The sequence below is a fragment of the Taudactylus pleione genome, unplaced genomic scaffold (assembly GCF_031769625.1).
Source record: "Taudactylus pleione unplaced genomic scaffold, aTauple2 ptg001378l, whole genome shotgun sequence".
Taxonomy (NCBI): domain Eukaryota; kingdom Metazoa; phylum Chordata; class Amphibia; order Anura; family Myobatrachidae; genus Taudactylus; species Taudactylus pleione.
Window position 1 is genome coordinate 107,625 of NW_028285778.1, and position 16,067 is coordinate 123,691.

At 48.0% G+C, this 16,067-nt stretch overlaps 1 protein-coding gene across 1 annotated transcript in view; it reads right to left on the reverse strand.

Annotated features, from left to right (window-relative positions):
* Positions 1-12,881: 12,881 nt before the first annotated feature.
* LOC148442965 (uncharacterized) overlaps positions 12,882-16,067 on the reverse strand; it is a 142,875-nt gene continuing 139,689 nt past the window's right edge. The window contains 2 exon segments of the mRNA XM_088463460.1: positions 12,882-14,277; positions 15,368-16,043. Of these exon segments, the coding sequence (XP_088319586.1) occupies positions 13,358-14,277; positions 15,368-16,043 (1,596 nt within the window). The 3' untranslated portion in view covers positions 12,882-13,357.

Sequence of the window (16,067 nt, forward strand, 5' to 3'; positions counted from 1 at the left end):
CTCTAGGAGCCAGCTGCTGGGCTGCCAGTCTATGACCTCTGCTGTGATACAGGTGCAGATGACCATCCCCAGCTCTCCTCCCCTGCTCTCACCTCCTGTCCTCTAGCAGCCAGCTGCTGGGCTGCCAGTCTATGACCTCTGCTGTGATACAGGTGCAGATGACCATCCCCAGCTCTCCTCCCCTGCTCTCACCTCCCGTCCTCTAGGAGCCAGCTGCTGGGCTGCCAGTCTATGACCTCTGCTGTGATACAGGTGCAGATGACCATTCCCAGCTCTTCTCCTGCTCTCACCTCCCGTCCTCTAGGAGCCAGCTGCTGGGCTGCCAGTCTATGACCTCTGCTGTGATACAGGTGCAGATGACCATCCCCAGCTCTCCTCCCCTGCCCTCACCTCCCATCCTCTAGGAGTCAGCTGCTGCACTGCCAGTCTATGACCTGTGCTGTGATACAGATGCAGATGACCATTCCCAGCTCTCCTCCCCTGCTCTCACCTCCCATCCTCTAGGAGCCAGCTGCTGGGCTGCCAGTCTATGACCTCCGCTGTGATACAGGTGCAGATGACCATCCCCAGCTCTCCTCCCCTGCTCTCACCTCCCGTCCTCTAGGAGCCAGCTGCTGGGCTGCCAGTCTATGACCTCTGCTGTGATACAGGTGCAGATGACCATCCCCAGCTCTCCTCCCCTACTCTCACCTCCTGTCCTCTAGGAGCCAGCTGCAGGGCTGCCAGTCTATGACCTCTGCTGTGATACAGGTGCAGATGACCATCCCCAGCTCTTCTCCTGCTCTCACCTCCTGTCATCTAGGAGCCAGCTGCTGGGCTGCCAGTCTAGGACCTCTGCTGTGATACAGGTGCAGATGAACATCCCCAGCTCTCCTCCCCTGCTCTCACCTCCTGTCCTCTAGGAGCCAGCTGCTGGGCTGCCAGTCTATGACCTCTGCTGTGATACAAGAGCAGATGACCATTCCCAGCTCTTCTCCTGCACTCACCTCCCGTCCTCTAGGAGCCAGCTGCTGGGCTGCCAGTCTATGACCTCTGCTGTGATACAGGTGCAGATGACCATCCCCAGCTCTCCTCCCCTGCTCTCACCTCCTGTCCCCTAGGAGCCAGCTGCTGGGCTGCCAGTCTATGACCCCTGCTGTGATACAAGTGCAGATGACCATTCCCAGCTCTCCTCCCCTGCTCTCACCTCCCGTCCTCTAGGAGGCAGCTGCTGGGCTGCCAGTCTATGACCTCTGCTGTGATACAGGTGCAGATGACCATCCCCAGCTCTTCTCCTGCTCTCACCTCCTGTCCTCTAGGAGCCAGCTGCTGGGCTGCCAGTCTTTGACCTCTGCTGTAATACAGGTGCAGATGACCATCCCTAGCTCTTCTCCTGCTCTCACCTCCCATCCTCTAGGAGCCAGCTGCTGGGCTGCCAGTCTATGACCTCTGCTGTGATACAAGTGCAGATGACCATCCCCAGCACTCCTCCCCTGCTCTCACCTCCCGTCCTCTAGGAGCCAGCTCCTGGGCTGCCAGTCTATGACCTCTGCTGTGATACAGGTGCAGATGACCATCCCCAGCTCTCCTCCCCTGCTCTCACCTCCCATCCTCTAGGAGCCAGCTGCCGGGCTGCCAGTCTATGACCTCTGCTGTGATACAGGTGCAGATGACCATCCCCAGCTCTCACCTCCCGTCCTCTAGGAGCCAGCTGCTGGGCTGCCAGTCTATGACCTCTGCTGTGATACAGGTGCAGATGACCATCCCCAGCTCTCCTCCCCTGCTCTCACCTCCCGTCCTCTAGGAGCCAGCTGCTGGGCTGCCAGTCTATGACCTCTGCTGTGATACAGGTGCAGATGACCATCCCCAGCTCTCCTCCCCTGCTCTCACCTCCCGTCCTCTAGGAGCCAGCTGCTGGGCTGCCAGTCTATGACCTCTGCTGTGATACAGGTGCAGATGACCATCCCCAGCTCTCCTCCCCTGCCCTCACCTCCCATCCTCTAGGAGTCAGCTGCTGCACTGCCAGTCTATGACCTGTGCTGTGATACAGATGCAGATGACCATTCCCAGCTCTCCTCCCCTGCTCTCACCTCCCATCCTCTAGGAGCCAGCTGCTGGGCTGCCAGTCTATGACCTCCGCTGTGATACAGGTGCAGATGACCATCCCCAGCTCTCCTCCCCTGCTCTCACCTCCTGTCCTCTAGGAGCCAGCTGCTGGGCTGCCAGTCTATGACCTCTGCTGTGATAAAGGTGCAGATGACCATCCCCAGCTCTCCTCCCCTACTCTCACCTCCTGTCCTCTAGGAGCCAGCTGCAGGGCTGCCAGTCTATGACCTCTGCTGTGATACAGGTGCAGATGACCATCCCCAGCTCTTCTCCTGCTCTCACCTCCTGTCCTCTAGGAGCCAGCTGCTGGGCTGCCAGTCTATGACCTTTGCTGTGATACAGGTGCAGATGAACATACCCAGCTCTCCTCCCCTGCTCTCACCTCCCATCCTCTAGGAGCCAGCTGCTGGGCTGCCAGTCTATGACCTCTGCTGTGATACAAGTGCAGATGAACATTCCCAGCTCTTCTCCTGCTCTCACCTCCCGTCCTCTAGGAGCCAGCTGCTGGGCTGCCAGTCTATGACCTCTGCTGTGATACAGGTGCAGATGACCATCCCCAGCTCTCACCTGCTCTCACCTCCCATCCTCTAGGAGCCAGCTGCTGGGCTGCCAGTCTATGACCTCTGCTGTGATACAGGTGCAGATGACCATTCCCAGCTCTCCTCCCCTGCTCTCACCTCCCATCCTCTAGGAGCCAGCTGCTGGGCTGCCAGTCTATGACCTCCGCTGTGATACAGTTGCAGATGACCATCCCCAGCTCTCCTCCCCTGCTCTCACCTCCTGTCCTCTAGGAGCCAGTTGCAGGGCTGCCAGTCTATGACCTCTGCTGTGATACAGGTGCAGATGACCATCCCCAGCTCTCCTCCCCTACTTTCACCTCCTGTCCTCTAGGAGCCAGCTGCTGGGCTGCCAGTCTATGACCTCTACTGCGATACAAGTGCAGATGACCATCCCCAGCTCTCCTCCCCTGCTCTCACCTCCCGTCCTCTAGGAGCCAGCTGCCGGGCTGCCAGTCTATGACCTCTGCAGTGATAAAGGTGCAGATGACCATTCCCAGCTCTCCTCCCCTACTCTCACCTCCCGTCCTCTAGGAGCCAGCTGCCGGGCTGCCAGTCTATGACCTCTGCTGTGATACAGGTGCAGATGACCATCCCCAGCTCTCCTCCCCTACTCTCACCTCCAGTTCTCTAGGAGCCAGCTGCTGGGCTGCCAGTCTATGACCTCTACAGCGATACAAGTGCAGATGACCATCCCCTACTCTCACCTCCCATTCTCTAGGAGCCAGCTGCCGGGCTGCCAGTCTGTGACCTCTGCTGTGATACAAGTGCAGACGACCATCCCCAGCTCTCCTCCCCTACTCTCACCTCCCATCCTCTAGGAGCCAGCTGCTGGGCTGCCAGTCTATGACCTCCGCTGTGATACAAGTGCAGATGACCATCCCCAGCTCTCCTCCCCTACTCTCACCTCCCATCCTCTAGGAGCCAGCTGCTGGGCTGCCAGTCTGTGACCTCTGCTGTGATACAAGTGCAGATGACCATTCCCAGCTCTCCTCCCCTGCTCTCACCTCCCGTCCTCTAGGAGCCAGCTGCTGGGCTGCCAGTCTATGACCTCTGCTGTAATACAGGTGCAGATGACCATCCCCAGCTCTCCTCCCCTGCTCTCACCTCCCGTCCTCTAGGAGCCAGCTGTGGAGCTGCCAGTCTATGACCTCTGCTGTGATACAAGTGCAGATGACTATTCCCAGCTCTCCTCCCCTGCTCTCACCTCCCGTCCTCTAGGAACCAGCTGCTGGGCTGCCAGTCTATGACCTCTGCTGTGATACAAGTGCAGATGACCATTCCCAGCTCTCCTCCCCTGCTCTCACCTCCCGTCCTCTAGGAGCCAGCTCCTGGGCTGCCAGTCTATGACCTCTGCTGTGATACAGGGGCAGATGACCATCCCCAGCTCTCACCTCCTGTCCTCTAGGAGCCAGCTGCTGGGCTGCCAGTCTATGACCTCTGCTGTGATACAGGTGCAGATGACCATCCCCAGCTCTCCTCCCCTGCTCTCACCTCCTGTCCTCTAGGAGCCAGCTGCTGGGCTGCCAGTCTATGACCTCTGCTGTGATACAAGTGCAGATGACCATTCCCAGCTCTTCTCCTGCTCTCACCTCCCGTCCTCTAGGAGCCAGCTGCTGGGCTGCCAGTCTATGACCTCTGCTGTGATACAGGTGCAGATGACCATCCCCAGCTCTCACCTGCTCTCACCTCCCATCCTCTAGGAGCCAGCTGCTGGGCTGCCAGTCTATGACCTCTGCTGTGATACAGGTGCAGATGACCATTCCCAGCTCTCCTCCCCTGCTCTCACCTCCCATCCTCTAGGAGCCAGCTGCTGGGCTGCCAGTCTATGACCTCCGCTGTGATACAGTTGCAGATGACCATCCCCAGCTCTCCTCCCCTGCTCTCACCTCCTGTCCTCTAGGAGCCAGCTGCAGGGCTGCCAGTCTATGACCTCTGCTGTGATACAGGTGCAGATGACCATCCCCAGCTCTCCTCCCCTTCTCTCACCTCCTGTCCTCTAGGAGCCAGCTGCTGGCCTGCCAGTCTATGACCTCTGCTGTGATAAAGGTGCAGATGACCATTCCCAGCTCTCCTCCCCTACTCTCACCTCCCGTCCTCTGGGAGCCAGCTGCCGGGCTGCCAGTCTATGACCTCTGCTGTGATACAGGTGCAGATGACCATCCCCAGCTCTCCTCCCCTACTCTCACCTCCTGTCCTCTAGGAGCCAGCTGCTGGGCTGCCAGTCTATGACCTCTACTGCGATACAAGTGCAGATGACCATCCCCTACTCTCACCTCCCATTCTCTAGGAGCCAGCTGCCGGGCTGCCAGTCTATGACCTCTGCTGTGATACAAGTGCAGACGACCATCCCCAGCTCTCCTCCCCTACTCTCACCTCCCATCCTCTAGGAGCCAGCTGCTGGGCTGCCAGTCTATGACCTCCGCTGTGATACAAGTGCAGATGACCATCCCCAGCTCTCCTCCCCTACTCTCACCTCCCATCCTCTAGGAGCCAGCTGCTGGGCTGCCAGTCTGTGACCTCTGCTGTGATACAAGTGCAGATGACCATTCCCAGCTCTCTTCCCCTGCTCTCACCTCCCATCCTCTAGGAGCCAGCTGCAGGGCTGCCAGTCTATGACCTCTGCTGTAATACAGGTGCACATGACCATCCCCAGCTCTCCTCCCCTGCTCTCACCTCCCGTCCTCTAGGAGCCAGCTGTGGAGCTGCCAGTCTATGACCTCTGCTGTGATACAAGTGCAGATGACCATTCCCAGCTCTCCTCCCCTGCTCTCACCTCCCGTCCTCTAGGAACCAGCTGCTGGGCTGCCAGTCTATGACCTCTGCTGTGATACAAGTGCAGATGACCATTCCCAGGTCTCTTCCCCTGCTCTCACCTCCCATCCTCTAGGAGCCAGCTGCTGGGCTGCCTGTCTATGATCTCTGCTGTGATACAGGTGCAGATGACCATTCCCAGCTCTCCTCCCCTGCTCTCACCTCCCGTCCTCTAGGAGCCAGCTGCTGGGCTGCCTGTCTATGATCTCTACTGTGATACAAGTGCAGATGACCATTCCCAGCTCTCCTCCCCTGCTCTCACCTCCCGTCCTCTGGGAGCCAGCTGCTGGGCTGCCAGTCTATGACCTCTGCTGTGATACAGGTGCAGATGACCATTCCCAGCTCTCCTCCCCTGCTCTCACCTCCTGTCCTCTAGGAGCCAGCTGCTGGGCTGCCAGTCTATGACCTCTGCTGTGATACAGGTGCAGATAACCATTCCCAGCTCTCCTCCCCTGCTCTCACCTCCCGTCCTCTAGGAGCCAGCTGTGGAGCTGCCAGTCTATGACCTCTGCTGTAATACAGGTGCAGATGACCATCCCCAGCTCTCCTCCCCTGCTCTCACCTCCTGTCCTCTAGGAGCCAGCTGCTGGGCTGCCAGTCTATGACCTCTGCTGTGATACAGGTGCAGATGACCATCCCCAGCTCTCCTCCCCTGCTCTCACCTCCCGTCCTCTAGGAGCCAGCTGCTGGGCTGCCAGTCTATGACCTCTGCTGTGATACAAGTGCAGATGACCATCCCCGGCCCTCCTCCCCTGCTCTCACATCCCATCCTCTAGGAGCCAGCTGCTGGGCTGCCTGTCTATGACCTCTGCTGTGATACAGGTGCAGATGACCATCCCCAGCTCTCCTCCCCTGCTCTCACCTCCCGTCTGGGAGCCAGCTGCTGGGCATTCTGAGTCTGTGGCTTTTTTATGCAATTGTGTTACTGTATATGAATATATGTATACCTATTGATATGTGTGTATATGAGTCTCTGTATGTACCAACAATATGTATGTGTATCTTGTTTTTGTTTCTAGACATTTGTGTACTAGTGTGATGAATTGGGGGTGTTCCGCATGGAAACGCTCCTTCCCCGATCGGTTGCAGGGGGGGGGGGGCACAGCTAGGCCCAGCTAGGAACTTTTGCCCTGGGCTTCACAATGTCTACAACCCACATCTTTGATTGCTACATCTCTCTGTACAAGCACCAATATTCTGTGTACCGCTGCTGTCTACTGTGACCAGTAAACTATTATCTTGCAACATTTTGGGTCCATTCTTCTTTTACACATCACCCTATCATTTATAACAATACCACTTAGTAATAGGTCTGAGCGCTACACAAACCAGTTCTCTAAGAAATAGATCAGAAAAGTTTCTTCTGACTACAGGTCCTTGTATCCATTACACCACATTACACGCGGGTCCTCGTACCCGTTACACCACATTACACGCGGGTCCTCGTACCCGTTACCACATTACACGCGGGTCCTCGTACCCATTACATCACATTATACACAGGTCCTCGTACCCATTACACCACATTACACACAGGTCCTCGTACCCATTACATCACATTATACACAGGTCCTCGTACCCATTACACCACATTATACACAGGTCCTCGTACCCATTACCCCAAATTAGGGGCTTTACTTACAATTGTAGTTTATTTTCCCATGGATAATATTTTATTACTGAACATTACTATCAAAATATACAAAATATAGTATTATTATATTATATATCACCCTCTCCCTCATTCCCCCCACACCTCGCCTTTTCCTTTATACACAAGTTATACTAAACACAGCAGTGAGGCAGAATTTTCTACATCAGAGTCATTTTATTGCAAGATTAGAAGAATATAGTTTCCTCCTGTAGTAACACTTGGAATGTTATTTATTGAATATTTAATACTACAGATTACTATAATATTATGTGAATGTTTTGCTGCTAGAATAGTGCAAGAAAAGCAGATTATAAAATGAGCAGCTGCTGTATCCTGCAAACCTGGGGGCAGACACACAAGCAGCAGATAAGGTGGGCGGTGCTGGAAATCTGTAACTAAAGAAAACTGTAACTGCAGCACAGAGTATTTCAGCTCATACCACTATGATTAGACATGGATGCAGCTAGGTAACAGAACAGAGTAATTCAGCTCATATAACTCCATTACAACTATGATCAGACAAGACTGACATGGATACAGCTAGGTAACGGAACACAGTAATTATGTGAAGCTCCCGGCATACTGGTACAGTGACGCTGTGCTGTGCACCTGTATATAGATAACAGATCATACATCCAACGCTCAGAGATGTGCAGCATCCTGGCATTTTCCATCAGGTGGGGTCTGTACGTATTAGGAGCCATCCATGAGGAATAGCTGTCCTGGCTTTCTCTCTTTGGTATAATATGGTCCTTACATTAATGATGAGAGTAACATCCTGCACATAATAGTCCTGTAACGTCCAGTTACTCATACAGAGCAATTCCTGTTATTATTCATGGCTTGTGTACAATGTGTCATTTCTGTATTACTCATGTATTATAAGCTGCAGGATATGATACTCGCACAGTGCTGTCATTCCCTCCATGGCACACATACAATAGAGATGACATTATCTAATACATATGTACTAACAAAATGCTGATATATACCATGATAGGAGGTAATAACAGGACAGGTCAGTGTATCCATGCAGGTGCCCATCAAAGAGCAAATCCCCAACACCAGAGCGGTGTCACAGTGACAGGAGACAGGAGAGAGGGGCACACGTGTAAGACAAAACCTTTCTTGTTTGGGTATGAGAAATGGACACTAAGACAGTCACAGTATAAAGATACTAAATTAGGATAAAGCTAACACACAAAACAATAAAAAACTGCATAACAAGAACCTAGGAATACAGAGAGCTGGTACAACCAATATATACCTATAATCACCCCAATATATACCTATAATCACCGCAATATATACCTATAATCACCGGTACCTAAAGTGACAGAGTAATACGGCCTTATGTCAGTTTATATCCAGTTCTGAATGAGTCATAGTAATTGTCTGACTGACCAATAGTGACCCGGCTTATGTCTGACTGACCAATAGTGACCCGGCTTATGCCTGACTGACCAATAGTGACCGGGCTTATGTCTGACTGACCAATAGTGACCGGGCTTATGTCTGACTGACCAATAGTGACCGGGCTTATGTCTGACTGACCAATAGTGACCCGGCTTATGTCTGACGTTTGTTCTTCTGTGGCCCTGACCTCGGCTTGTACTAGTCACTCACTTATCCTGTAATTATATACGTGATGGGGATAATCACCGTTATATTATATTGTATTGCTTGGTACCTATTATTCCTTCACACGGATCCTGGTGTCATACAGGAGGGACACTAATGCCCCTTTATTTATTTACTGCAAAGAAAAAGAGGTTTTCTACTGTAGTGCACTTACCCCCTAGTTACATACATATAGTATCTGTCCAATGTATTCATGTGTTCAACTAAAACATAACTTTTATTTATATCATCACTTAAAATAAGTTTCTAAATAGCAGCGAAATAGTAAAATGATAGTTGTGTATATACATAGAAATAGTGTATAAAATCTGCCACTTGGGAGGAGAGCCCTCATGTTCCTTGTTATTAGTAATTCCTATAAGAGATTTACTGACAATCAACTGATTTATTATGAGGTGTTATTTATTCTCTTACTCTAGTTGATAAGGGGCTATGTATTACTCCTTATATAATTATTTCATATCCGTGCCTAATATTTTATATACTTATAATATACCCTCAATAAAGAGCATAAGTCTCTAAATTGATTATTCTACCCTTTAAAGAGACCTAAAATAATATCTTTATCAGTGACTTTCAGTGTTATTCATTTCCATGGAGATATCTCTGGCTCTCTGTATTAGGCTCAGTGTTATACATTTCCATGGAGATATCTCTGGCTCTCTGTATTGGGCTCAGTGTTATACATCTGCATGGAGATATCTCTGGCTCTCTGTATTGGGCTCAGTGTTATACATTTGCATGGAGATATATCTGGCTCTCTGTATTGGGCTCAGTGTTATACATTTGCATGGAGATATCTCTGGCTCTCTGTATTGAGCTCAGTGTTATACATTTGCATGGAGATATATCTGGCTCTCTGTATTGAGCTCAGTGTTATAAATTTGCATGGAGATATATCTGGCTCTCTGTATTGGGCTCAGTGTTATACATTTGCATGGAGATATATCTGGCTCTCTGTATTGGGCTCAGTGTTATACATTTGCATGGAGATATCTCTGGCTCTCTGTATTGAGCTCAGTGTTATACATTTGCATGGAGATATCTCTGGCTCTCTGTATTGGGCTCAGTGTTATACATTTGCATGGAGATATATCTGGCTCTGTGTATTGGGCTCAGTGTTATACATTTGCATGGAGATATATCTGGCACCCTGTATTGGGCTCAGTGTTATACATTTGCATGGAGATATATCTGGCTCTCTGTATTGGGCTCAGTGTTATACATTTGCATGGAGATATATCTGGCTCTGTGTATTGGGCTCAGTGTTATACATTTGCATGGAGATATATCTGGCTCTGTGTATTGGGCTCAGTGTTATTCATTTGCATGGAGATATCTCTGACTCTCTGTATTGGGCTCAGTGTTATACATTTGCATGGAGATATCTCTGGCTCCCTGTATTGGGCTCAGTGTTATACATTTGCATGGTGTTATCTCTGACTCTCTGTATTGGGCTCAGTGTTATACATTTGCATGGAGATATCTCTGGCTCTCTGTATTGGGCTCAGTGTTATACATTTGCATGGAGATATCTCTGGCTCTCTGTATTGGGCTCAGTGTTATACATTTTCATGGAGATATCTCTGGCTCTCTGTATTGGGCTGTGTTATACATTTGCATGGCAATATCTCTGGCTCCCTGTATTGGGCTCAGTGTTATACATTTGCATGGAGATATCTCTGGCTCTCTGTATTGGGCTCAGTGTTATACATTTGCATGGAGATATATCTGGCTCTCTGTATTGGGCTGTGTTATACATTTGCATGGAGATATCTCTGGCTCTCTGTATTGGGCTCAGTGTTATACATTTGCATGGAGATATCTCTGGCTCTCTGTATTGGGCTCAGTGTTATACATTTGCATGGAGATATCTCTGGCTCTCTGTATTGGGCTCAGTGTTATACATTTGCATGGAGATATCTCTGGCTCTCTGTATTGGGCTGTGTTATACATTTGCATGGAGATATCTCTGGCTCTCTGTATTGGGCTCAGTGTTATACATTTGCATTGAGATATCTCTGGCTCTCTGTACTGGGCTCAGTGTTATACATTTGCATGGAGATATATCTGGCTCTCTGTATTGGGCTCAGTGTTATACATTTGCATGGAGATATCTCTGGCTATCTGTATTGGGCTCAGTGTTATACATTTGCATGGAGATATATCTGGCTCTCTGTATTGTGCTCAGTGTTATACATTTGCATGGAGATATATCTGGCTCTGTGTTATACATTTGCATGGAGATATATCTGGCTCTCTGTATTGGGCTGTGTTATACATTTGCATGGAGATATCTCTGGCTCTCTGTATTGGGCTCAGTGTTATACATTTGCATGGAGATATCTCTGGCTATCTGTATTGGGCTCAGTGTTATACATTTGCATGGAGATATATCTGGCTCTCTGTATTGTGCTCAGTGTTATACATTTGCATGGAGATATATCTGGCTCTGTGTTATACATTTGCATGGAGATATATCTGGCTCTCTGTATTGGGCTCAGTGTTATACATTTGCATGGAGATATATCTGGCTCTCTGTATTGGGCTCAGTGTTATACATTTGCATGGAGATATATCTGGCTCTCTGTATTGTGCTCAGTGTTATACATTTGCATGGAGATATATCTGGCTCTGTGTTATACATTTGCATGGAGATATATCTGGCTCTCTGTATTGGGCTCAGTGTTATACATTTGCATGGAGATATATCTGGCTCTCTGTATTGGGCTCAGTGTTATACATTTGCATGGAGATATATCTGGCTCTCTGTATTGGGCTCAGTGTGTATAATTGTTACTAGGTATCTTATTTACTCGACAGACTGTGTCCATTTGTTTTGATACAATGTATCTAGTTTCTCCATGACGCGGTAGAGAATAGCTTCTCTCTGAGCTGCTACTGAAATTCCACTTATCTCAGTGATATTGCATCTCAATTATACGTGATGCATTTTATTAAACATCTTATGTGTTGTTATATTTCCCATGTATATATAGTTGCTGCAAAGTATAGCTGTCCCCATGTCTATATTATATTCTCCTGCCAGCAGTGGCCTAGTGTGACCAGCCCGTGAGACACAGCTCACCCTCATTGCAGAAACCTCTACACTTCCTTGTGACATCTCTGGTAATATCAGTGTTTCCACTAAATCCCGTCTTACAGCAAATCACTAGGTCTTACACCTAGGCCATCACAAAACATGTGCACCACCGACAGGACAACTGGTCACTATTCCAGCTTTACTCACAATGTACAAAAACACTCAGGTCAAACAATGTGGTAAACACTAACAAACAAGCGCCACACGCAGCTGTGTTACCCCACATGGACGTCAGACAGGTTCGTGCGGCGTTTGGTTTTCTTACTTGTTACCAAACTCTTTATCTCATATATTTGTAGGTGTATAACAAAGCTTGTATGGTCCTTTCTGTGATTTCCTCGCTACCAAATAATCTTCATCTCCTGACCCTGCACATTACTGGTGGTGTCACCACTGTGGGAGATGACGGTGCAGGACATACGAAGGACAATCTGTAAATGGCCATGATGACAGATTAGTTATGTCCCTATATTACATCATGTGGTCTTGTTATTACACAAATAGGCTAATAGCACAATAATAATCTAATCCAGAGCTTCCACACTACGCCATACAGTCAAGGGTGTAAGGATATCCATGCTTGAGTCCAAATGGTTAATTCAAACTGACTGAGGCACTAAATAAGCCAACTGCGCTCAAGCATGGATATCCTTAATACCCGTCCTGTAATAAGAGAAGTTTGGGAACCTCTGATCTGATAGAATAAGGAAACTGAAAGCCATTACATGAGGAACCTGTTGGAGCTCTATGTTGGTAACATCCGTGTGGATATATAATAAAGTGTAATATATTAGTATATAGGAGCTGAGTCACCCGTGGACACATGATGACGATAGTTACACAGATAGAGCGAATATTTGCCATCACGCCTACATATAAGTCACACTGCGCACACACAGCGATCACATTGCAAATACGGACGCACAGAGGGAACAGGGGGGTGGACAGAAAACTGCAGGCGTGTCTGTCCATGTGATCGCCATGTCATGGGCATAAATTAGCCATAACGATGGCAGCTGTAGCATGAGACCTCTCTGCGTGTCAGGAGAGCTGCAGTGTTTGCGGCTGGTCAGACCTGATGTAAATGCTGCGTGACTACTTGATATGCGCCGATGGTACCGATGATTACACAGGAGTGCGACATTGAACAATGAGAAGGCAGCAGTGGGCGTGGTTATGGCGGCTGTGCCTCGGCATTAGCATATATTAGCACCTGCGATCTGTAAGAGACTGCAGCTACATTTGCTTATGCTGCTGAATCAGGCCCATAGTGTGATAATGTAAATGTAATTTATCCTTCATCAAGCAGGGACAACAATCTAGTGTAATATTATATTTATGCTTGTTCTGATAATTCCCAATGATATTACAGTACTGCAAATATCGCTGCAATTTCTATTTCATTGTAAAACATTTCCCACACTCAGAACATGGAAATGGTCTCTCACCTGTGTGAATCTTTGTTTGTCTAGTAAGAGCACCTCTGATTATAAAACATTTCCATCACTCACAACACGGAAAAGGCCTTCCAGCTGCGTGAACTCTCTTCTGATGCATAGAAAGACTCTTCTGCTTAGTAAAACCTTTCCCACACTGAGAACATGAAAATGGCTGATCACCTGTGTGTCTTCTCTTATGTGTAACAAGATCTGATTTCTGTGTAAAACTTTTCCCACAGTCAGGACATAGAAATGGTTTCTCACCTGTGTGATATCTCTGATGTATAACAAGATCTGATTTCTGTGTAAAACATTTCCCACACTCAGGACATGAAAATGGTTTCTCACCTGTGTGACTTCTCAGATGTCTAACAAGACTTGATTTATGTATAAAACATTTCCCACACTCAGAACATAAAAAAGGTTTCTCACCTGTATGAATTCTCTGATGTGTAACAAGATGTGATTTATCTATAAAACATTTTCCACACTCAGAGCATGGAAATGGTTTCTCACCTGTATGAATTCTCTGATGTGTAACAAGATGTGGTTTATCTATAAAACATTTCCCACACTCAGAACATGAATATGCTCTCTCACTTTTGTGAATCTTTGTATGTCTAGTAAGACCTCCTCTCATTATAAAACATTTCCTGCACTCAGAACACAGAAAAGGCCTTTCAGTTGCGTGTCCTCTCTTCTGATGTTTAGAAAGACTGATCTGCTTTGTAAAACCTTTCCCACATTCAGAACATGAAAATTGTTTAACACTTGTGTGATCTGAACTATTTGTAACGCAACCAGGATAATCTTCATCGTTAGAAGGATCAGATGATATATCTGCACTATGAGATGTTGAATGTATACTAGGAGTAAAGGGGTTTTCTCCTGGAGAGTCCTGTGAGAAGCTATTATTGTCTAGGTCACAATTTGGAGATAATATGAGTCGTCTCCCCGAGTTAGTCCTGCGGCTGTGTCCATCTGCTGGGAACAGAATAATTATATGGGAATTAGCACCCCTGCAGAACTATACTATACTGTGTAACTTTAATAAGAAGTGCCCAGTTGTACCCCTACATCCCCATACTGTGTAACTCTAAGAAAAATGTGCCCAGCTGTACCCCAACATCTCCATACATTCAGTGACTTCATCAAGTATTTGCTGATGATTGTCAAGAGGCGGTTTAGGTGTAGGAGTAACACTGGCCGGGGAGTAGTCCGTAAAAAAGACAAATCTCCATCTCGGCATATGTAACAGAGTGCAGGCATGGTCTATACATTATATCACACACAGGACATACTAGCTGCACCCTGCTGTGTCCTCACACTCTCCATATCTCCATCTCAGTATGTGTAACAGAGTGCAGGCATGGTCTATACATTATATCACACACAGGACATACTAGCTGCACCCTGCTGTGTCCTCACACTCTCCATATCTCCATCTCAGTATGTGTAACAGAGTGCAGGCATGGTCTATACATTATATCACACACAGGTCATACTAGCTGTACAATGCTGTGTCCTCACACTCTCCATATCTCCATCTCACTATGTGTAACAGAGTGCAGGCATGGTCTATACATTACATCACACACAGGTCATACTATTCTGCTGTGTCCTTACACTCTCCATATCTCCATCTAAGTATGTGTAACAGAGTGCAGGCATGGTCTATACATTATATCACACACCCAGGTCATACTAGCTGCATCCTGCTATGTCCTCACACTCTCTGGATTTCCATCTCAGTATGTGTAACAGAGCGCAGGCATGATCTATACATTATATATCACACACAGGTCATAATAGCTGCATTCTACTGTGATCTCCATCTTAGTATGTGCGATACACCAGATAGTGTGGGGAGGAGACTGGTCAGATCTCTGGGCTGGTAACACACAGTGACATGATGTAAGGGGGAGAGCAGTAGTATCATAGGGGCTGATGGCTCCCAACTCTCCCACTGGGCAGATACATTTACTTCATTAGTTTGTACTGACAGAGGAGGGTGAAAGATAAGAAACTGAACAAGGAGAATGTGACTATTCTGTAATAAGTGTTTATTACGCACCTGTGCTGATATCTTTAGGGATTTCCTCCGTCTTAAACTGCTGATTGCCCCACGCAAACGTCTCTGCTTCTCCCTCTATATCTTCTGCTTTCATATCAGTCACATATGTCTCTTCTTCTCCCTCTATATATTCTGCCTTCATATTAGTCACATACATATCTTCTTCTCCCTCTATATCTTCTGCCTTCATATCAGTCACATATGTCTCTTCTTCTCCCTCTATATCTTCTGCCTTCAGATCAGTCACATACGTCTCTTCTCCCTCTATATCTTCTGCCTTCATATCAGTCACATACGTCTCTTCTTCTCCCTCTATATCTTCTGCCTTCAGATCAGTGACATAAGTCTCTTTTTCTCCCTCTGTATCTTCTGCCTTCATATCAGTCACATACGTCTCTTCTCCCTCTATATCTTCTGCCTTCATATTAGTCACATACGTCTCTTCTTCTCCCTCTATATCTTCAGCCTTCATATCAGTCACATACGTCTTTTCTTCTCCCTCTATATCTTCTGCCTTCATATCAGTCACATACGTCTCTTCTTCTCTCTCTATGTCTTCTGCCTTCATATCAGTCACATACGTCTCTTCTCCCTCTATGTCTTCTGCCTTATTATCAGTCACATACGTCTCTTCTTCTCCCTCTATATCTTCTACCTTATTAGCCTGAGCTGCACCCTAAACAAAAATTGAATTCTTTTT